The sequence below is a fragment of the Muntiacus reevesi genome, chromosome 1 (genome assembly GCF_963930625.1).
Source record: "Muntiacus reevesi chromosome 1, mMunRee1.1, whole genome shotgun sequence".
NCBI lineage: Eukaryota > Metazoa > Chordata > Mammalia > Artiodactyla > Cervidae > Muntiacus > Muntiacus reevesi.
Genome location: NC_089249.1, coordinates 27,514,269 through 27,537,046, shown reverse-complemented (window position 1 = coordinate 27,537,046; position 22,778 = coordinate 27,514,269). Strand labels below are relative to the sequence as shown.

Below are 22,778 nucleotides of genomic sequence, written 5' to 3'. Positions count from 1 at the left end.
ATTTTTTTGTAAAGGAAATGTGCTATTAAAGGGTTCCTTTCCACAGGGTTTGAGGAAACCCTCAAAGATATATAGGTAGGTTCAAGGATATTTAAGTAGGTTTGTTTTGGGTTTTTTTTTTTAATTTCAACAGCAGCAGTTATGGGAGGTCAGCTTTTATATAGGTTGCAAGTCTTTGTGTTTCTCTTTAATTGTACCTTTTTTCCTTTAAAATTAAAGTTCATGTTTATATTTAAAATATTAAACTGTTTTACATTCTTCAGGCACTACCTCCCAGGACAGAGAAAATGTCTGTTGACCAGGACTGGCCTAGTGTTTACCCTGTTGCAGCTCCGTTTAAACCCTCTGCAGTACCTCTTCCCGTTCGAATGGGTTATCCAGTAAAAAGGGGAGTGCCCATGGCTAAGGAGGGAAATCTGGAACTTTTAAAGGTAGGATAAGTTGCTGGTTCATTGGCTGAAACTTATATTTAAATATATGTTGATTTCCCTCTGACACCTCCCCTCCCCCTGCCCTCGCGCACCTCCCTCCCCGCCTCCCCGCCCAACACTCCGAGGTTCAGTGCATAGCAGCTTACTGTATTTTAATTCAGTTGTTTTCCAGGTAACAATGGATACTATGTTTTACTTATCCCTGGTAAAGATGGCTCAAAGAATTCTAGGCATTTAAGAATGGGTAGTTAATTGGTCCTGTAGCTTCCTTTGGACTTTTTCTTTTCTATTGTATATTTTCTATATTGTGTTTTTCAAGCAGAACTAAATGAAATAACCTGAGAGTGAGAATTGGGGGGGGGGGGGGGGGGTTAAGTTTTTACCTTTAAAAAAAGATTTAAAAACTTCTCAGAAAATTATTATTATTGTTATAGTCCTTAAACTTCTTTATTTCATGAAGCAAAATAGGTCATGTTAAATGCTTCAGTTAAATGCATCTCTAATGAGTTGATAGCACCTTTTGTGGTTTATGAAAAGTAGACTTCTTAAAATACAAATGTCCATCACCAGGGAATGCATGTCTTAGATGGTTTCCTTTTACATACAATGAAATTATCATCAAGGAATTGTATTTTCTACTAAATGACAGAAACTGTATTTTCTACTTCATGAAAAACAAAAATTTGCTAAAAACTGATGGTAAAAAAATGAGATAGTAAAACAAAAATTTTTTTTAAAATGAGATAGTAACTTGGAGAGGGAATCATCTGCTGCTGGGGACAGGCAGATGAAATTTGGACAAGGGAACATTTCAAGAGAGAAAGCAAACACTTGTAAAACTAATCTTTTCTTCAAATGGAAGAGAAGAATTCAACTTAGTTTAAAGAAAAAAAAATCTTTAGAAAATATCACTGTGAGAGAGAATAGCAATATGTTTATACTATTGTAATGGTGGTCATAATGGAATTTTAATAAATATAAAAATCCGAACATTTAATGCGTGCTGTCCCTTTCAAGAATCACCTGTATGCTTTAGTCCAGTGATCTCATCTGTTTCCACTAAGTGCTATATGGATAAGCTTGTAAACTGAGGTAATATATGCAGAGTTCATAAAGTAGTGCTAATATAAGTGCTGTGTAAGCATTCACTATTATTTTTTTCCTTTTATGACTTTGAGTCACGTTTCAAAAATAGAAGTATAGAAAATGAAGTCACCCACCCCCATAATCCCACTATTTGGTGTCTTTTTTCTCTTGTTTAAAATAACCATTTTCTGATTGGTGCTTAAGATTCCAGACACAATGTTTGGAGGAACTTTCTGCTTATTCAGATTTTCTTTTGAAATAAGTTTCTTTAAACTAAATTTTCTCTTTAGATGCTTAACATTATTTTAAAAATAGCCTAGGAAGTGTTATTTATTTGAAGGAATCAGATCACTGACCTTACCTAAGTTTTCATTGGCCTATAAATAGAGAACCTCTCAATGTATTATAAACATATCCCCAAGTTCATTTAACTATTTATTTAAGATTTGCTTGCTTTGTTTATTCATTCCATTCAATTCATAAAATCTCTGTTAAGGATAAAACAGAAAATGTCTTGCAGTGGTATATGTTCCAGGGGGATTAAGATTATTAAACAATGGTCTGTGTCTTTTAAGTGTTTTCAGTTTTATAAGGGAAATATGTATACCTGTAGATTTGTGGCAGGAATAATACTATAAAAATAACGTTTTTTTCTCTACCATTATTCTTATAAGATACTTGGTATTGAATCTTCATTTCAGGAAATTCATTTCTTAAATTTACAACATCTGTGACATGGAATCCGTATGATAAAATATATATGTATATTTTATTTATTACAAGGTTGTGAGGCTTATGATTTAATTTTATGAGAAAATTGTGTTTCATGTTTTTAAGGGACTTAGTCAGGAATCCCCTGGCCGTCCAGTGGTTAGGGCCTGATGTTATCACTGCTGTGGCCTTGTGCACTCTCTGGTGGGGAACTAAGATCCCACTGTGCATGGCATGGCCAAAAAGAACAATCAAAAAACAAAGACACTTAGCTAATGTATCCTTTAAAATTCTGTATTTTAGATTCCCAATTTTCTGCATTTGACTCCTGTAGCAATTAAAAAGCACTGTGAAGCTCTTAAAGGTATGTGGTTGTTTTATAATATGAACTTAATATTTTATTGATTTAACAGGAATCTCATTTCCAATGATAAAAGGGTCAGTTTATCAAAAGGATACAGTATTTGTAAATATTTGGCATCACAAATTGGAGCACTTAATATATAGAAAATATTTACAGAATTGAAGGAAGAAATGGAAAGCAATACAGTTATAGTAGGGGGCTTCAGTACTCCACCCTCAACAATGGGTAGATCATCCAGATGGAAAATCAGTAAGGAGACATTGGATTTAAGCTCACACATTAGACCAAATGAATTTAACAGACATTTACAGAACATTCCATTCAATGGCAGTAGAATACACATTCTTCTCAAGTACACATGAAACATGATTTCAAGATAGATCACATGTTAGACCATAAAATAAGTCTTAGTAAAATTTAAGAAGATTGAAATCATATCAAACATTTTTTTCAGCCACATTAATTTGAAACTAGAAATCTATTGAAAATTCATGAACATCTGGAGATTAAATAACATGCCCCTAAACACATACTGATTCAAAGAAGCAATCAAAGAGACATCCAAAAAATATATTGAGATACGGGATGTCTCAAAAGCAGTTCAAGGAAGTAATTTTATAGCAATAGCAGCCTACATAAGAATAAAGAAAAATATCAACTACGCCACCTAACTTGGAACTAGAAAAAGAAGAACAAACTTAGCCCAGAGGTAGTAGAAGGAAGGAAGTATAATGGTTGTAATGGGAATAAATTAAGACAGGACAACAGAAAAGATAAATAAGAACTTGTTTTTTGAAAAGATAAACAATATAGACAAACCTTTATCTAGCAAGAAAAAGAGAAGCTTGAAAATTAAAAATGAAATAGGAGATGTTACAACTGACATCACAGAAATGCAAAGAATCTAAGAGACTACTGTGAACATTTTTATGCCAACAAATTGAACAACCTAGAAGAAATGAATACAGTCCTACAAATATATAATGTACCAAGACTGAAGCACGCACAGAAAATCTGAATGGACCAATTACTAGTAAGGAGATTGAGTCACTCCAGATGGCTTCATTGGTGATCTTGTTTTAATTGAATCATAGTTGATTTACAGTGTTTCCTTCCTTAATTTCAGCAGTACATCAAAGTGATTCAATTAAACATATGTATAAATCTGTGTATACTTTTATAGATTTTTCCTTATAGGTTATTTAAAAATACTGAGTATAGTTCTCTGTGCTATACAGTAGGTCTTTGTTAGTTATTTATATGTAATCATCTGTATATCTTAATCCCAAGTCCTAATTCACTGGTTTGTTCTACTAAACATTTAAAGAATTAATATCAATTCTTCTCAAACTTCCAAAAAAAGTAAAAGAGAACACCCAAAGTCATAAACTTAGCATTATCCTGATTCCAAAACTGGACAAAGGCAAATAATACAGGCCAATATCCCTTATGAACATAGACGCAAAACTCCTCAACAAAATATTAGCAAACCAACTGCAACAGTACATTAAAAGGATCCTACAGGGTGGTGCAGCGCCTGCAAGTAAATCAGTGTGACATATCACATTAATAAAATGAAAGATAAAAATCATATGGTCTTCTCAGTAGATACAGAAAAGGCATTTGATAGAATTCAGCATCCTTTCATGAGAAAACTCAACACAGTGTGTATAGAGGGAACAAACTTCAGCATAATAAAGGCCACATTTAATAAACTTAAAGGTAATATCATAGTACAGCAATGAAAAGCTAAAAGCTTTTCTTCTAAGATCAGGACAAGACAGGGATGCCCACTTTCACCACTTTTATTCAACAAAGTGCTGGAAATTCTAGCCAGAGCAACTAGGCAAGAAGAAGTAAAAGCATAGGAAAGGAGGAAGGAAAATTGTCATTACTTGTTGATGACATTATTATTATTTTTTTTTGATGACATTATTTTATGCATATAAAATCCTGCTGCTGCTGCTGCTAAGTTGCTTCTGTTGTGTCGGACTCTGTGCAACCCCATAGACGTCAGCCCACCAGGCTCCCCCATCCCTGGGATTCTCCAGGCAAGAATACTGGAGTGGGTTGCCATTTCCTTTTCCAATGCATGAAAGTGAAGTGAAAGTGAAGTCGCTCAGTCGTGTCCGACTCTTAGCGACCCCATATACTACATACAGCCCACCAGCCTCCTCCATCCATGGGATTTTCCAGGCAAGAGTACTGGAGTGGGGTGCTATTGCCTTCTCCGATATAAAATCCTAATGACTCCAAAAAAACCTTAAAATTAATAAATGGATTCAGTAAAGTTGCAGGATACAGTTAGTATACAAAAATCAGTTTCATTTTCTGCAGTGAAGGTGGGAGTTCAGAAGGAGATTAAGAAAGAGAAGTTAAGTAAATCATTTACAATAGCACCAAAAAGAATAGTGTACTGGGTGGGGGGAGGAAGAATTGAATGAAGGCAGTCAGAAGATGCAGACTTCCAGTTACAAAGTAACTGAATACTAAGGATGTAATTTATAATATGATAAATATAATTAATACTACTACATGTTATCTATGAAAGTTTTTAAGAGAGGAAATCCTAAGAGTTCTTATCACAAGGGAGAAGTTCTTTTTCTATTTAATTTTGTATTTATATGAGATGATGGATAGTCATTAAATTTATTATGATAATCATTTCATAATTTATGTAATTCAAATTATTATGCCCTATACCTTAAATTGCAAAGTTGTTGTTCAGCCCCTAAGCTGTATCTGATTCTTTGTGACCCCATGGGCTACAGCACACCAGGCCTCCCTGTCCCTCACTATCTCCTGAAGTTTCCCCAAGTTCTTGTCCATTGAGTTAGTAATGCTATCCAACCATCTCATCATCTTCCACCCCTTTCTCCTTTTGCCTTCCATCTTTCCCAGCGTCTTTTCTATTGAGTCAGCTGTCCTCATCGGGTGGCCAAAGTGTTGGAGTTTCAGCTTCAGCCTCAATCCTTGCAATGAGTAATCAGGGTTGATTTCCTTTACAATTGACTGGTTTGATCGCCTTACTGTCCAAGGGACTCTCAAGAGTCTTTTCCAGCACCACAATTCGAAAGTGTCAATTCTTTGGCTCTCAGGCTTCTTTATGGTTCAATTCTGAAAGACCATTGCTTTGACTATATGGACCTTTGTCAGCAAAGTGATGTCTTTGCTCTTTAATACACTGTTTGGTTTGTCATAAGTTTCCTTCCAAGAAGCAGAGTGTCTTCTAATTTCATGGCTGCAGTCACCATCCACAGTGATTTTGGAGCCCTAAAAGAGGAAATTTATCACTGCTTCCACCTTTTCCCCTTCTCTTTGCCATAAAGTGATGAGACCAGATGCCATGATTTTAGTTTTTTTAATGTTGGGTTTTAAGCCAGCTTTTTTAAAAAGCACTTAAAACTTATACAGCACTATATGCCAATTATATCTCAAAACTGGAAGAAACAAAAGTAAAATATATATGAACACATAATAAAAATAAGAATAAAGTACTTAGGAATGTGTTTAACCAAGGGGGTGAAAGATCTGTATACTGAAAACTAATATTAATGAAAGAAATTGAAGAAGACACTGATAAGTGTTAAGATAAGGATTGGAAGAATTAATAATGTTAAAACGCCCATAAAACCCAAACCAATATACCGATTCAATGCAATCTCTGTCAAAATTCCAAAGGTATTTTTCCCACACATGGAACAAACTCCTAAAATTTGTACAGAACTGTAAAAGACTGCAAATAGCCAAAGCAGTTTTGAGAAAGAAGAACAAAGCTGGAGCCATCACACATCCTGATTTCAAACTATATTACAGTGCAATAGTAGTAGTCAAAACAGTATGGTATTGTCATAAAAACAGACACATAGATCAATGGAACAGAACAGAATTCCAAAATAAAGTTGTGTATTTGTTTAGTTAATTTGTAACAAAAGAACCAAAAACACTTAATCAGGAAAGGATAGTTTCTTCAGTAAGTGTTGTTGGGAAAACTGGGCAGCCATATGTAAAAGAATGAAACTTCACCACATCCTTATACTATACACAAAAATGAATATGAATTAAAAACTTGAACATAAGACCTGAAACCATAAAACTCCTAGAGAAAAATATTGCATGTAAGCTCTTTGACGTTGGTCTTGGCAATGATTTTTAGGAATTTGACACCTAAAGCAAAGGCAAGAAAAGCAAAAATAAACAAGGGGGACTACATCAAACTAAACAGCTTCTGCACAGCACAGGAAACCGTCAGTAAAGTGAAAAGGCAACCTGTGGACTGGTAGAAGACGTTTGCAAGTCATGTGTCTGTTAAGGGGTTAATAGCCGATATATGTAAAGAACTCATATAACTCAATAGTAAAAAAAAAAAAAAATCTGATTTTAAATGTGTAAAACTAAATAGACATCAGTTTTCCAAAGAAGATTTACAAATGGCTGTTAAGTACATGAAAAGATGCTCAACTTCACTAATCATCAGGGGAAAAAAAATTCAAAATCCCTGCACCAAAGTGACTATTGTCAGGAAGGCAGTGAGTTGATGAGGATGTGGAGAAGAGGACCCTTGTGCACAGTTGGTGGGAATGCACATTGGTGCAGCCACTGTGGAAAACAGCCTGGAGAGTCCTCAAAAAAATGAAAATTAGAACACTATATAATCCAGCAATCCTATTTCTTGATATATATCCAAAGGAAATGAAGATGGATTATTGAGATACATGGACTCCCATGTTCATCTGAAGGTGATGTCTACATGCTCAGTATAGCTATCAAGGCTTTTCAGAAAAGGAAATGAAACCAGAAACTTCACAGGTAACCTGATTATGCTAATAGGAGAAATAAATTAGTAAACATAATTATGATGAAATTTGAGCTTCTGGAAGGGCCTTCCAGTTGAAAATTAAAAGGAAGAAAAATGAAAAGATCGTAAAAAGAGGTCTAAAAAGCAGGAATAATAACCTTACACTTGAAATGAGGGAAGAAAAATCTCTCCTATTTTCATTGAGTTATGTTGTCTTCTGTTTTGAGACATTAGGATGAACTTCTGTCCCTTTAGATTGTATGTTTCTTTATTTGTTGGTGCCTAATGTTAGACTGACAGAGATCACTGGTGCGTATTTGTGCCCCATATGACACAAATCATATGTTATTTTTTGATCCTTTGCAAAAGCCAGTTAACAAATGCATTGTTGTTCAGTCGCCCAGTCGTGTCCAACTCTTTGTGACCCTGTGGATTGCAACACACCAGGCCTCCCTGTCCCTCACATCTCCCGAAGTTTGCCCAAGTTCATGTCCATTGCATCAGTGATGCCACCCAGCCATCTCATCCTCTGATACTCTCTTCTCCTTCTGCTCTTAATCTTCCCCAGCATTGAGGACTTTTCCAGTGAGTCAGCTTTTCGCATCAGATGACCAAAATGCTGGAGCTTCAGCTTCAGCAATCCCAATGGTTTTGAGAGTTGATTTCCCTTAAGATTGGCTGGTTTGATCTCCTTGCTGTCCAAGGGACTTTCAGGAGTCTTCTCTAGCACCACAGTTCAAAGGCATCAATTCTTTGGCACTCTGCCTTCTTTACACCCAAAAGTGAAAAAGTGAAAGTCACTCAGTCATGTCCAACTCTCTGTGACCGCATGAACTGTAACCTGCCATGCTCCTCTGTCCATGGATTTCTCCAGACCAGAATACTAGAGGGGATTGCCATTCCCTTCTGCAGAAGATCTTCCCAACCCAGGGATCAAACCCAGGTCTCCTGCATTGCAGGCAGGTTCTTTACTGTCTCAGCCAGTGGGAAGCCCTCTTTACACCCAAAGATGGGCACAATAAAGGACAGAGATGGTAGAGACCTAGTAGATGCTGAAGAGATCAAGATGAAATGGAAAGAATACACAGAAGAACAAATACATTACCCTGTGATAAATTCTACTTTTTTTTGTTTTTTAAACATTATTTTTAAATGTGCGTTTATAATTTAGAAACTGGTAATGAGATAGTTCAAAAATATTTCATAGTTTTTAAATGAAAGGGTTTCATACAGTACATTTAGAAGAGTAGCATTATATTTTATAATATTTAAGTGAATTTTTTTCATTTATTTTTATTAGTTGGAGTAAGTGAATGTTTTAATCTTTCCTTAATTTTGCCTTTATACTTTTGCCAGCTTCTAGATTTAGATCATATCTTCCAAATAACTCAAAAGGCTTTTCAAGTATTTCTTCTCAGTTTTCTTTCAAAGTAGGTCAGTTCAGATTTTGTATCTGACTTGCAAATGGAAAATTTGAAGCACAGGAAAGTTAGGTAATTTACCAAAACTTTAATAATCAGTGGCAGAAGTTAAGTAAAAACCAAGGTCTTCCGAATTCGTCTGTTGCTCTACCTATCAGATGAATAAAAGGTTGAGAGGGGTCTATTATGTACTTTCCAGTTGGCTGGGGTTTTTTGAACATATAATCGGGCAATTTAATTTAAAAACTGTAATTATCATCTGGTGATTGAAATGACTTATCCAAAGTTTAAAAAAAAAAAAAAGGTCAGTACAAACTCAGTAACTCATAAAATTCCCCAAACTAGTCTGTCTTATAAAGTGCCTGGCACTGTTGCATCTTATAGTACAGGATACTGGGATTAGTCCATAATGGGAATGCAGTTTAACCCCAGGAATTTTGCTCCGTTCATTTTATTTAAATGTCAAAATGTTCTTAATGGCAAAGCTATTTCTTTCCCCTCAGAGTGTCTGAGTATTGATCTCCTAAACACAGTATTTAGGGAATGGTGTGAGCTATACTTAATTTGCTAACATATATTTAGTGCCAGATCTTGGAAAGTCTCCGTAATCTGGAGTGACATTTTGCTGACTGATTTTAAAGTCTAAACGGGAGCTAAATATAGTGTCTACTATAAGAAAGTCGTTAGCTCGGGGGAAATGTTGGAGAAAGCATGGTCCACGGGGTCTCATGTGCTTGATCTGAGAAACCTATTTTAGCTCTTAGGAAGAGGTTGTTTAGGAAATGGGATTTCTGTTAAGGGGAACCTGATAATGTCAGAAGTTTTCATCCCAGACTGGGAGCCCTCTACTGTACTAACTTGATAGACTAGGGCAAAATGAAATCAGCTGCCCACCTAGGGAGTGCCTGGATATTAATAATACCGATACCTACAGGAGGCTGGGAGCGCTCTCATTTCCTTGAAAGATTTTTTTTTCCCCATTTGAGGCCTGAGTTTGCACCTCTGTGCTATGAGCAGTGTTCTCTGGGCTTAGAACTTCTGGTTGTAGCCCAGATCTCAGACATAGACCCACTCTCCCCAGACAGGCTGTCTTGCGTGAATATGCGGACAAGTCTGTTCCTCTTCCCATTTAGTGTCAGGAGCTCAGAAGTCAAAAGAAACATGGATTACTGTAAGGATCATTTAAAGGTGACTGAGGCTTTACAGTTAGAGGGCCTGTTGACTCAATTTCTGAAAGAAGATTGACAACATCTCAGTTCTCTGGTAGAGCTTGCACCACACGGCTTGGTGGGCATTAGTTCCCTGACCGGGAACTGAACTTGGGCCATGACAGTGAGACCACCGAGTCCTCTCCCCTGGACCACCTGGGAATTCCCTCTTAGAGCTTTTTCAGAGCTGCTTTCACTTCCCTTCAACTGATTTTTTTTTCTTGTGTCAGTACTTTTAACCTTGTGCACATCAAATTAGAGGAAAAAGACAACTATACGCAACTCCTCTACTTCTGTGAACAGCACACAGCATTACAGTAAGCCAAGTTTATATTCAACCATCAAATGCAGTTTTCCTATTGGTTCACTTTGTGATGGGTCATTAAGAATATCTTCAAATCCAATAGTCTCATTGTTACCCCTCAAAATATCCAGTGAAAGGTTTGAGCTTGGAAGAAATGGAAGACGCTGAACCTGCTGCCCTGCCTCGAATTCCATCTGCAGTTTTAGTGGCGCAAATAAACCCTGAATGTTTCTCAGTGTGGAGAAGTTCATCTTATCTTGGTTGAGCTGGTAATTTTTTTCTGATAATTCAAGAGGATGACCGGGCAGAAGTTCATTTTTCACACAAAGAGAAACCTTTTCGAAGAAGACCATAACTTTCAAAAGGTCCACTTGCTGACAGCTCAGTAGCTTCAATACTGTCCTTTAGCTGAGATCCAAGCCCTCTGGCATTCATGTTCAACTTGTTAGGCACACAAACTCTCACCCTCTTATGGTCAGCTGGCTCTGCAGCTCACTTCTGTTTCCTCTTCAACTGATTTTTAATAACCTTCGTTTGGATGTGAATTCATATTGCCTATTGCCATTTCACAAACAATAATGCTCCAGGCTGTATGAAATTTTCTGCTTTTAGTTGGTCAGGAATTAACACTGTCTCATAACAGACATGTGCAAAGCTATAATAAGCTTCCATCAGGTCATAGTTCCCTTTTAACTTACTGCTCCCCACCAAACCTCAACTAGCCAAATCATTCCCTTAATTAAATCCCCTAATTAGGATTCACCTAGGAAGAAATGTAATGCATGTGGGATGATGATGTATATAAAGTGCAGAAGAGAATCTGTTCTTTCATTTCATGTATCCTGAAAGGTGAACTCCCTCAATAATTTGATTTTCTCTGGTAATGTATATTTTAATGAGAATTATAAAACTACAATTAAAATTTTTTTTAATTCTCAGATTTTTGCACTGAGTGGCCAGCTGCATTAGACAGTGATGAGAAATGTGAGAAGCATTTTCCAATTGAAATTGACACAGCTGATTATGTTTCATCAGGACCATCTATTCGAAACCCCAAAGCACGAGTAGTGACCTTAAGGGTAAGAGTTATTTTCTAAAAAATAAGAATTATTATAACACTTTATTTTATAATAGTATTTTGTATGTGTGACTATAAAACTGATAACATTTAGGTTTTCTAACAGTTTTCTTTATTAGAAAAATATAATGAATATTATTAGAAATTAATATTTATATATATTCCTGATTATGTTCCTCAGATAACTTACTAAAATGAGAAGTCAGGTCAAAGGATATAGATCTTTTAAGGATTTTTTATATATATTGTGATAGTTTTTTGATTCTATAAAATCCCTCCAAATACAATACCAGCAGATTGTGAGAAAGCCTATATTTTCCTGTACTCTTACCAGATTAGATATTATTATTGCCTATTAGCTTGATACGTAAGAATTTTATTTGAAATATGTATGTCTTTGAATTCAAAGAGGGTGAAAGTTTATTCCTTTGTAAAATACTTTTTTTCCTTTTTGCTCCTTTGCCCATTTTGAGGCTGTATTGATTTCTTACAAACTTATTTTTTCTTTTTAATAGGAGCTTTATGGAGATAATTCACATACTATAGAATTCATCCTTTTAAAGTTTACAGCTCAGTAGTTTTTAGCATAGTCACAGAGATGTGCAACCATCACCACTACTTAACTCCAAAAATTTTCATCACCGTAGAAAGGAAATCCCATGCCCATTATCAATCACTCCCTTTTCTCCAGTGTTCTTTACTTCCCCCAAGCTCCTATCAACTACTAATCTTAACTTTCTTTGTGGATTTGCCTATTCTTGACATTTCATGTAAATGAATCATATAACATGTATGCTTTTGCTTAGTATAATGCTTTCAGTGTTTCATCTGTTATAGTGTGTATCAGTTCTTCATTTCTTTTTATTGCCAAATAATATTTCATTTTATGGATATACCACATTTTTTTTTTTTTTTAATCTACTTGGGCTTCCCTGGTGGCTCAGATAAAGATTCCACCTGCAGTACTAGGAGAACTGGGTTCGATCCCTGAGTCAGGAAGATCCCCTGGAGAAGGAAGTGGCAACCCACTCCAGTGTTCTTGCCTGGAGAATTCCATGGACAGAGGAGCCTGACGAGGGGGAGGGCGGGGTGGGCTACAGTCCATGGGTTTGCAAAGAATCAGACATGACTGAGCAGTTACACTCTCACTTCACTTTTATTTATCCACTTAACATTCAGTAGACATTTGAATTGTTTAAATCAGGATCCAGTCAAACACAGTTGCATTTGCTTGTGATGTTACTTATGTCTTTTTAAATCTAGAACAGCAAAGGACTCCGCTACTCCTTTTCCCACTCCCCGACCTGCCACCCTCACCATGATGTAGACAAGTTAAAAAGACAGGCATTTTATTCTGCAGCATTCCCTACCTTCTGCATTTGTCAATGCATCCTGATGTCATTTACCTTATTTTTCTGTATTTCATATAAACTGGAAGTTAGATTTAAGGGGCTGATTATGTTATAGTTAACTGTGACAATAGAATTTGAGAGATGTTGCTAGGTATTTTATATTGCATTCCATGAGAAGGCACGTAAAGTCTGGTTACTATATTTTGAGTATGCTGAGATTGATCACATGGTTAAGAGATTGACAGCATAATCTTTCTCTAATGTGAGGTTATATTTTCCATTTCCTTTGAACAGGTAAGTGTAGATAGGTATGTTCAGCAAATTTTAATCAAATAAAATTGTATTCTTTTTGATATTCAAAGTGTGGCCAAAACTTTGGCCAGTAGGAGGCTAAGCTGATTTCTATGTCCTTTTTTTTTTTTTTTTACAATCCCATTAGCATTAGAAAATTTCCTTGCCTTCTGACACAAGATGGCCCAGGCTCCTTTTATAGTGTATTTCGTATCTCGGACCTGGAATTAGCTATTTCTCTCGTAGCTGTGTTTGAGTAGCCTCCGGGAGTTGGTGATGGACAGGGAGGCCTGGCGTGCTGCGATTCATGGGGTTGCAAAGAGTCGGACACGACTGAGCGACTGAACCGAACTGAACTGAACAAGTAGCTCTGATACATTTTAGTGAACATTGATGTTTGGAGACCAAAATCTGAATGCTAGGACTTTTCAGTTGATTCTTTGGGTCATTTCTCAAGAAATAAATGATAATTAATGGTAGTTTTCATTTTTAACATCTTTTTTTTCTTCTTTTGCATTAGTTTCTAAAATGTTTATGTAGTCCCTTGCGCTGCTCTAAAATGTGTGCGCCTCCATCTAGTGTTTAGCCTTTAACTCTGAAATGGACCCCAACTTGAGACAGTAGTCCCTATTTATGTTAATGATGTATCCTGTTCCTAGTTCACTAGTATTTTTGGAATGATTTCCTTTGAATTTTTTAAAGTAATGAATTATACTTCTAGATTTTCAATTACTGAATCATTTCTGAGTCCTGATCAGTTTATGGTACATTATTCTTTTACTTTACCACTGACTGATTTGCTATTTTAATATTTTATTTAGGACCATTTGTCTTTATCTCATGTTGCTTTGGAGGAACATCAAAGCCCTGCTTCACTTACCAGGAACATGCCACATGCCAGTGCAGGTCCACGTGTGGCCTAATAACTCCTTAGTTAGTATTGGAAACCCTTGTTTCCAGGACCCTTGTTTCTTGATGCACATGATGTATCTTTCTCACACAGCAGTCATGGACAGTTTTTTTTTTTAGTTAAACTTTTACTTTTAGAATAGATTTACAGAGAGGTTTCAAGGATAGTACAGAGTTTGCTGTATGTCTCACCAAATATCTCCTGTTGTTAATATCTTATGGTACTTTGGTATATTTGTTACAACTAATGAATGAATCACTATTGATACATTGTTAATTAAAAGTTCATACTTTATTCAGATTTCCTTAGTTTTTATCTAATGTTCTTTTTTTTTCCCCAGAATTCCATCCAGGGTACCACATTGCATTAGTCATCTTGTCACCTTAGGCTCTTCTTGACTGATTATTTCTCAGAATTTCCTTGTTTTTGATGACTTTGACAGTTTTGAGAAGTACCAGTTATGTATTTTGTGGAATGTCCTTCAGTTTCTATTTGTTTGAATTAGTTTGATGTTTTTCTCATGTTTGACTATTCTGCGTTTTGGGGGAAAAAAGCCTCAACCCAGGTGTCATTCTCACAGCATCAGAGCAAGGGTGTAGGTTGCTCACTTGACTTAGCATTGGTGATGCAGCTTAGATCTTTCTCCACTTTAAAATTACTCTTTTTTTCCTTCTTTTCCATAGTATACCCTTTAGAAGGAAGTCATTCTGCATAGCCCACATTTATGGAAGTTACACTCCACCACGTTGAGGGAGAAGGATCACATAGATTATTTGGAGTTCTTCTATGTGGGGAATTTGTCTGTTCTCCATTTGTTTATTTATTCAATCATGTATTTATATCAGTGTGGACTCAGGGATATTTATTTTATCCCGTGGATTTTGGTCCAGTAATACTTCATTGTGTGGCTCAAATTGTTCTGGCTTTGGCAGTTGGACACTTATTCACTTGGCCCCTCTGTTCCTTGGCCATGCCCCATCATTTGTGTTTTAAACACATCTTCATTTCTTGACACCACAAAATGCTCCTAGTTCATTTTAGATACTCCTGTCCCATTCCTAGAATCAACCCTTTGTCCAGAGATCCCTTACTAATTTACTTTTGATTCACCTATTCTGGAGGGTGACTGCCCACCTTTTTGAGGGGCTTTCCAGTACTAAATTTCGTTCTTGTACTCCATGTAATCTGTATTTTAAATTGGAAGAGTCCAATTTACTGCAAAAATATGCTGAAAATCTGTGCAACCATCTTTGCATTGTATGCTAACAAATAGACAAACTTTAATTTTTAGAAATTTTTTCAGTGTTATAGCCATAACTGATTTGTAATTTTCTTTCTTTGAGTTTCAGTGTCAGGGTAATGAAATGAATTTTTGAAGCTTTTCAGCATTTTTTTCTAAATTCCATAGGACAGTTTAAGTGCCTAGCAATATAATTATGTATTTAGAGATTCTGAAAATATAAAAGTTGCAAAAGATTTATTATATACATTTTATGAAACATAGATCAACAAAGGAAAACTGGAGAACTTAAAATTTTGCTTTGCTGATACCATTCCGTGGGTTAACAGAGTGTCTATTATAGACTAATAATAACTCATACATTTTTAAGAACTTAATAAATGTTACTTCTTTTAATAATAATAACAACAAAACAATGTTTGAGTTCTGTGTTTTAGGTAAAATCTCTGAACCCAGAGAAACCTAGATTCTTTTTTTCTGGCTGCACCATGAGGCTTTGGGGATCTTAGTTCCCCAACCAGAGATCGAACCTGAACCCACAGCAGTCAGTGGAGTCCTCACCTCTGGACCGCCGGGGAATTTCCAGGAAACTTAGATTCTAATTCATGTTTTGGGGTTTAATTTTTGTGGGCCTTAGTCTTAAGTACTACAGTATACATATAAGGTCCCTACTGGTTCTAAATCTGCTGATTTTGTTTCACGTAAAAATAATCAGTGCTTTATTTAAAGTATGCCCGCAGATCCCACGCACTGTATCATGTGGCCATCCCTGCCCATCTGCTCCTTCTCTCAGGCCACCACACCACACCTTCCTCCATCCTTTACACCCCCTGCCTGACTCCTGGCTGCCCTTCTGAGCTGTTTGCACTCCATCTGCTGATAGTTGAGGCTCAGAGGTAGTGTCCAGACTGGTATTGTAGTTCAAGGGTAGAAGCAGGTGAAACAGACTAAAATGTGTAGACCAGCATAATTTAATGCAATATTGTGAAGATAATCAACTATTGTAAAATATTATTTAGAGATACTCAGATTTTTAAATTCAGGGAAGGAAAAGTTGGTATCATATTTTGTGATAAGTCATAGAAGTAGTTCAGAATTTAAAGTAACATATTTGTGTAGGATTTTACTTTAAAAGTGCTTTCTTCTATTTAATCTCACTTACTCCTCACAAAACTTCCGTGAATCCTTTCTGTTTTATAAAAGAGGAAACAGACAGGAAGATCACCTGATTTGTTTAAAGTCACTTATCTGATAAGTAGAAATCTAGACATGAAGTTCAGTTCTTGGCTTATGTGTTAATGCCATTGTTCTTTAACTAATTGCATATTATTGTAAATAGAGAAAATATTTCACACATTTAGACCTCTTTCAATTCATGTCATTCTAAGTGAGACATTTGAAGATACACACCTATTACTGCAACCACCTCTGATTTGAAATGTCAACATTATTTGGAGCATAATGTTAATAGTTTAATACTGACTCTTTAAAATGTAGTAACTTGTAAAAAAAAAAGTCTAAGGATTCTTTTGAATTTTAAGAATGACAAATAAATGTCACTCAACTTCAAAGTAAGAGTTTTAGTTCAGGTTAAAGACTACAATTTTGCAGTGCCTTTGAGTGCTAGTAGGTGGCGGGAGTGTACCACACAGCTGCTTCTGCAGTATTTGTGAGTTTCTGGCATAAGACCCTATATAACTTTTGACCATTAAAATGTTAATGTGAACGTGAGTTTTAAAGCAGTTGTCACAGTAATGATCAGTATTGCTACAATTTTTGTTTTTTACTTTCTCACATAGGAAACTAGAAACACAAATTTTTTTAAATGGTTAATTTTTAGAATTATTGCTAAATACCTTGATTTTTATTGAATGAGTTTTAAAAGGGAAAAATCACTGTGTTCTCTGTAGCTGAATGTAAAATCTGTTTCTTTCTCTGTACTGTATATAAGTCTGCATGCATATATGCATGTATTTTCATAATAATAGTCACAAGGTAGAATATATTTTTGGTTTTCTTATAGGTAATTCTCCATAATGCTAGCCATCAGAGTCATCATAAAACTAATATTTTATCCCTCAGACTAATAACCTGATTGTTGACATAAATTCTTTTCAGAAGACTAGTAATTTCTCATTGCCTACACCATATGATCATCCTCTGGAATTAATCTTTAATTGTCATTGTTCTTAATAACGGTCTTTGCATTCATATTTATTTCTTTCCTATTTTCTCTAGTCTAAATAAAAAACATTCACTATGCTGCTTAACAAAGAAACAGCATATCCTCCCTTTCTAAAATGTGCGATTTCGTTTAGCGGATACACGTGGCATGCTTTCTGGGTGCCAGGTCACTGCCAGGAACAAGACAGATATTGTTCTTACTCTCAGGGGTTTGTGGTCCAGTGGGAAAAATGGGAAAATAAATAAGCTCTTATGCTACAGTTGTCTTGAGAGAAATGCTGGGTTATTGAAGCTAGAAAGAAGAAATATGTGGGATTTCAAAATCTTATTTAGCCTTATACTTCATATAGTTTTAATTCTTGCATATTCTTAATGTTCTTCATGGAAAGATAATCTTTAGTTTACCTCACTTGACTGTATTCTAGCCTGTAACCTGTTTTCCTGGATCAAGTCTGTTTATCTCTGGATAATACCTTTCAGCCAAGGCCATAATTCACTGCAAGTTAAAAAGTATGCTCATTTAGCTCAGCATTTCCCAAAATATATTTTAAGGAAGACTAAGTTCATGAATTATCCCTTGAAAAGTAGAATCGCAAATTGAATAAATTTGAAAATTATTGCATCACCATCCTGCATCTTGAAATTTCAGAATGCTCTTTAACATTTTGCTTCGTCTAAGAAATCCTGTCATGAAGAACCCAATTTAATTCAGCATTTTCTAAATAGATTCAATAGAGAGAGTCTTTTTAAAGTAAATCTTTAAAAATTCTTTTTAGCAGCTCGTGGGACTAGTATTAGCATTTTGAGAGATGTTGAACTGAATCATTTCAAATATTTTGACCCTTCATGGTGCTGTATTCTGGCTTCCTTGAGATATCAGCAGCTCTTAAAATAAATGCCCCTAAACTGTTGCAGTGATATAGGTCTCATACTTGCATGGTAGGAGTCTTTAAAGCCTATATGTTTCATCCATTTATTTTTATTTTTTTTATTAAGAAAATTTTTTTTCTTCCATTTGTTCTTAAAAACAGCTTTACTAACACTTATTGAGTTGAATTCTACTAGTTACTGCTACTCATAAGTGCTGTAATTTCATCCAAGAGACATGTCATTGATTCTTTTAGGAAAGGTGCTTATGCCCAGAACTTTCAAAGAACTCCCAGTTTGCTCCCATTTTTTTTTCTTTTGAATAAGATCAGGCTTCATGATACTTGTGAATTGATAACTGTGTATACAAAGGAGTTTGAAAAGGTTTCTTTTTTAATGTTATAATATTGCCACTGTTTTTCCATTTAAAGTATATAATTTTTTTCAAAATTTTTCATGTATTTTTAAGGTTAAACTTTCCAGTTTGAATTTAGATGATCATGCAAAGAAGAAACTTATTAAACTAGTGGGAGATCGATACTGCCAGAGCACAGATGTGCTTACCATCAAGACAGACAGGTAAGGAAAAGCTCAGTGTATTCATCACAGGTGTTGCTTTGTCCTCCAGTCCCCTGGCAGTCCTTGATATTAACCTCTTAGGTCAGAGAAGTTGTCTCATTCATATTTTAATACGCTCACACCAGCCTCCTATTGATGTGATCTTTGTGTTCAAGGAGAGGCTTGTGTAGCTGAGTTAAATTATTGTTATTTTTAATATATTTGTGCCTGTAAAACTCAGGGGAGATGTTAGAAGGAAACAAAGTATGATTTGCCAGTGATTAATGCTTAAACAGCTTTCTGCAAAAGTATAGAAATCTTATATTTCAAAATCAAGATTATTAAATGTGGAGATTTAATGTGTCAAGGCACTTTTGTAAATAAGTACAATTTCAAGAAGTTTGTAAAAGCAGTATTAAATTTATTGTATATGAATTTGTAAATTAGATCATTTGAAAGCAAGGCTGTTGGTATGTTTTTGCTAAATGATTATTTTATTTCTAGAATTATACTTTGGTTGTTTCTAAATTAGGTCAAAATATAAAGAAGAACAAATGGCAGATATCCTTTCTCCCTCCTTATCGTAGTTTCAAAGCATTGGGAGGTGTCAGTATCAATTAGTTTTTTTAAAATTTATTTTTAATTGAACAATAATTGTTTTACAATATTGTGTTGGTTTCTGCCATATGTCAGCATGAATCAGCCATATCAGGTTTTATGTCTTGCTTCTCAGTGGTATAGAGAAGTAGCCTGACATTCAGAGATAGCAACTGTGGGGGTGGGAAAAGCTCAGGGAGAAATGTATTTGAAATATTAATACATCAATACACTATTATTAATAATATGGTTATTAATAATTATTGATTAAGAAAAATTAATACATTAATAGCTTCAGAGAACATAAAATAGCACTGTGTTTTTAGTTTTTGCAATCTTTAAAAATACCTTTAAAATGTTACTGTTAGAGATTCTTTAAGTTTCTGATAATGTTGCTTTTTTCCCTAAGTTCACAAGTGTCAGGGTATAAATGTGTTTTACCGTAACAACTATGTAGAAGACTATTAAACCGAATACAGAATGAACAGAGTACTATTAAAGTCAACTGTCATATGATAGTTTTATTTTATATTGAAAGAAATTAGAAGTAATTACTTCAATGTCTCTCTTACTTTTGTAGCCTGAAAGCTAATGCCAGCTCATATTCATGTAGAAGTTTATCTAATATTGGGCCATTAGTTCCATTTTAAATACGACAGCATAAAAATACAGCTCTGTGTAGTGTAGCTCATTTTTAAAAAAATCAGCTCTAGGGAGGTCAGGATGAACTTCTAGATTACCATCTATCTCTGTATTCTTTAAAGAAACACAGCAGATATGTTCCTGTTTATCGCAGACTCTTAGCCCTGAGATCATGAAAGGCGCTTGGGTTAGACACAGTCATATTAAAAATAGTGTAAAGCTATTATCATATGTAAATAACTTTGTTAGTAATGAAAGCGAAGAGATCCTCTAAATAAAAGTAAAAATAGCATGTTTTCAATGTCCCCAAGTCATAAAGTGCATAGATAATTCTTATACCAAGGACAGAATTTTCCTAAGGCAGATAGGGAATTCCTGAATATAAGTTATCCTTTGTAGTTAGTATTTGTATGCTTTGTGAATTACTCCGTGTACTGAACTTTTCGCATTTTGACTTCTTTCCTCTCTTTGACTTTTAAAGGTGCCCTTTAAAGAGACAGAATTATGATTATGCAATATATCTACTCACAGTTTTGTACCATGAGTCGTGGGTAAGTGACTGTAGGATGAATGTTTAATAATTTTATCATTGTAACTTAGCAGCAGCAGCCTTTCAAAACAGTCTGTGTATCCAGCACTCAGTTGAGAGTTTAATGAACTGCTATTTAAGGTAAGGACATGTAAAATGTTTTAAGGTAACTTCTACTGATACTGAAAGTGAAGACCTTGAAATATATTATGTAGTCCATCTCAGGACCTTCAGAAATCAGATGACTAAAATGCCTTTAAAGTTCAGGTTATGGCTTAGGCTGAAAAAATGCAAAATTTTTTATTTGTTTTCTTATTTGTATGACTTTGGGTGAAAGTTGTCCAACTTATGGAAGGGCGATCACCATCTATGTTATTTGAAACTGCATAATTCATCCTCTTATTCAAGTAAACTACAAAACAAAGCTCTAAAACTTTATAGAAAGTATGTTAAATGTTTATTAAAATTCTAGTTAACATGTAGTCTTTCATGTGCACTTTTCACTGGTATACGTTAGGAGCAATTGGGGCAATTAATTATTTAAACAGTATAAAAACAGTCTTGTATCTGAATTTATTGAGTTGCATAAGTATACACATAAGGAAGATTTTGCTTTGTGTGAGCATCAACTCATTTAAAGCTGGTAACTAATATATTTAGGTAACTCACAGTTTTATATGTTTTTAAATTAAAATAATTTTAGATATGCACATAAATTTAATTTTTTGAAGCTTGCCCAACATAGACATGGGACTTAATAGCATTTCATGTTAGGAACATTTGAAAGAATGGAAGTAGGTGGAGAAAATCACTCTCTTTAGATGTTCAAAGGACTTCATATGAAGAAAAGAGATCTGCTTTTCATGATTTTTAAGGATACAACCAAGTAGAAACGATAGTGATTTATTTACTGAGTGAAAGCCCTGTACAGGATTCATCTGAAGATGGAGTGGGCTGCTTTAATAGAAAATGTTTCATCCATTAGTTGCTTATTGCGGGTGTGGGTATGTGTGTCACTCAGTCATGTCGAACTCTGCGAACTGTAGCCCACCAGGCTCCTCTGTCTCTGGGATTTTTCAGGCAAAAATGCTGGAGTGGTTGCTGTTCCTTCTCCAGGAGTGGTTGCTTAGTGGAGATACTTAAAAGGAACATACTCTTTAGATGTTAGTTAGTTGCATTAGATGGTCTGTGGAGTCTCCTTTCATCTCTGTGTAATTCTGTGAACACATACAGCTATTCTTATTGCAGATTTCATTGATGTTAATAATAAAATAGCACAAGAGGTGAGTGAAAAATAAAAAATAAGTAAAACTTTGTTGCAAGTTTAGTAAAAGGACAAAAAGTAGCTGGTAGCTCTTTGCTTTTGAGCTGTTCTAATTACAGTTCATCTTGTTTTCTAGTTCCTGGCTTCAGGAACATTACAAAAGCAGTTAATCTGTTTCCTGTCAACTGATTTTATAAATGCCTTTGGCTTGAGGTAATTAACTTCCCTTTTGAACCAACAACATGGCTGAATTAGCTTCAGCTCTATGACTACCACTTAAAGAGTTAATAATACCAAACAATAAAAGCTGACCAGTTTTGAGTCTCTTATTGCCAGCAGTCTGTAAAATGAATTTGCCCCAAAGGAAATGACAGGCATAAATAAATTCAGTTAAAGTTGACTTACTGGATTCTTTCTGTGGTTCCATGACATAAAATCCAAACAAATTTGTATTCTGGATTCACGCAAGGAGCTTTTGATCTTAATGCTAATTACTTTGATGGCAGAATAACTACCCACATACAACTGTCCTAAACAGATATAATTAAATAATTCCTATATTAAACTTGGCTCTTGATACTTTCTAAACAAGTACCATCAGTGAAGAAGCTTTAAGAGAATGCAGATGAGCCGTGAAATTTTGCAGAGCTGGTGAAACAGAATTTTTATTGAATTGAAACTCTTTTTTCCTTCACCAGCATGGAATTCATACTTGAAATTGATGTTACCACCTGGTATTTAATCAAATATTTAGAGAGCCCCTTTTAATCCATTCCTTTACTTTTAAGGCTAGTTTCAGAGCATTTATTACCTAAAAGCTGAGCTCCATGGAGGTTACCTCTAAGTAGCATTGAGAGAAAGTAGTTGGTACTTTTATGTAACATGGTACTGAAACTTCTCCAAAAAGGTATTTGTCTAGACTTCAGTGAAAGGAAAAGTTACT

The 22,778-nt window shown here is 35.1% G+C and overlaps 1 protein-coding gene and 1 pseudogene across 1 annotated transcript in view; one reads left to right on the top strand and one right to left on the bottom strand.

Moving 5' to 3' along the window:
* The window catches only part of MRPS35 (mitochondrial ribosomal protein S35), a 43,958-nt gene that overhangs the window by 6,354 nt on the left and 14,826 nt on the right, over nt 1–22,778 (top strand). The window contains exons 3-7 of the mRNA XM_065939943.1: nt 264–431; nt 2,532–2,592; nt 11,263–11,402; nt 18,715–18,824; nt 20,524–20,593. Of these exons, the coding sequence (XP_065796015.1) occupies nt 264–431; nt 2,532–2,592; nt 11,263–11,402; nt 18,715–18,824; nt 20,524–20,593 (549 nt within the window). The remainder of the gene's footprint in view (nt 1–263; nt 432–2,531; nt 2,593–11,262; nt 11,403–18,714; nt 18,825–20,523; nt 20,594–22,778) is intronic.
* On the bottom strand, nt 10,310–10,796 carry LOC136159486 (proteasome maturation protein pseudogene; annotated as a pseudogene).